Below are 375 nucleotides of genomic sequence, written 5' to 3'. Positions count from 1 at the left end.
GAACGGGGGTGGTTAGTCGATGTCGTGGCGAGTGATGAGGGTCGAGATGAGGAAGAGGCGGTCGTCGCCCGTCTCGAAGCCCACGCTCAGGTCGGTCTGGTCGAGCGGGATGAACTCGCCCTCCTGCGTCTGCTTGGACTTGATGAGCTTGGCGCGGATGGAGGCCTCCACGATGTGCGAGTCGCGCAGGTCGCCCACGCGAAACATCAGGCAGAGGCGGTCGTCCCGCAGCGAGACCACGGCGTGGGAGGAGAAGACCAGCGTCTCGGCCCGCTTGTTGGGCTGCGAGATCTTGACGAACATGCAGCCCACCATGAAGGCGTTGACCATGGAGCCCAGGATGGCCTGGAGCAGCAGCAGCACGATGCCCTCGGG

The 375-nt window shown here is 64.8% G+C and overlaps 1 protein-coding gene across 1 annotated transcript in view; it reads right to left on the bottom strand.

The window, feature by feature from the left end:
* Positions 1–12: 12 nt before the first annotated feature.
* Positions 13–375, bottom strand: part of LOC104499407 (G protein-activated inward rectifier potassium channel 3-like) — a gene marked incomplete at its 5' end in the record, with an annotated part of 817 nt that continues 454 nt past the window's right edge. Inside the window, one exon of the mRNA XM_010142911.1 lies at positions 13–369. Coding sequence (XP_010141213.1) covers positions 13–369 — 357 coding nt within the window. The remainder of the gene's footprint in view (positions 370–375) is intronic.

Source organism: Buceros rhinoceros, unplaced genomic scaffold (assembly GCF_000710305.1).
Source record: "Buceros rhinoceros silvestris isolate BGI_N320 unplaced genomic scaffold, ASM71030v1 scaffold25229, whole genome shotgun sequence".
Classification (NCBI taxonomy): domain Eukaryota; kingdom Metazoa; phylum Chordata; class Aves; order Bucerotiformes; family Bucerotidae; genus Buceros; species Buceros rhinoceros.
Note: the sequence above shows the minus strand (reverse complement) of the source record. Positions and strands in the feature narration are given on the sequence as shown.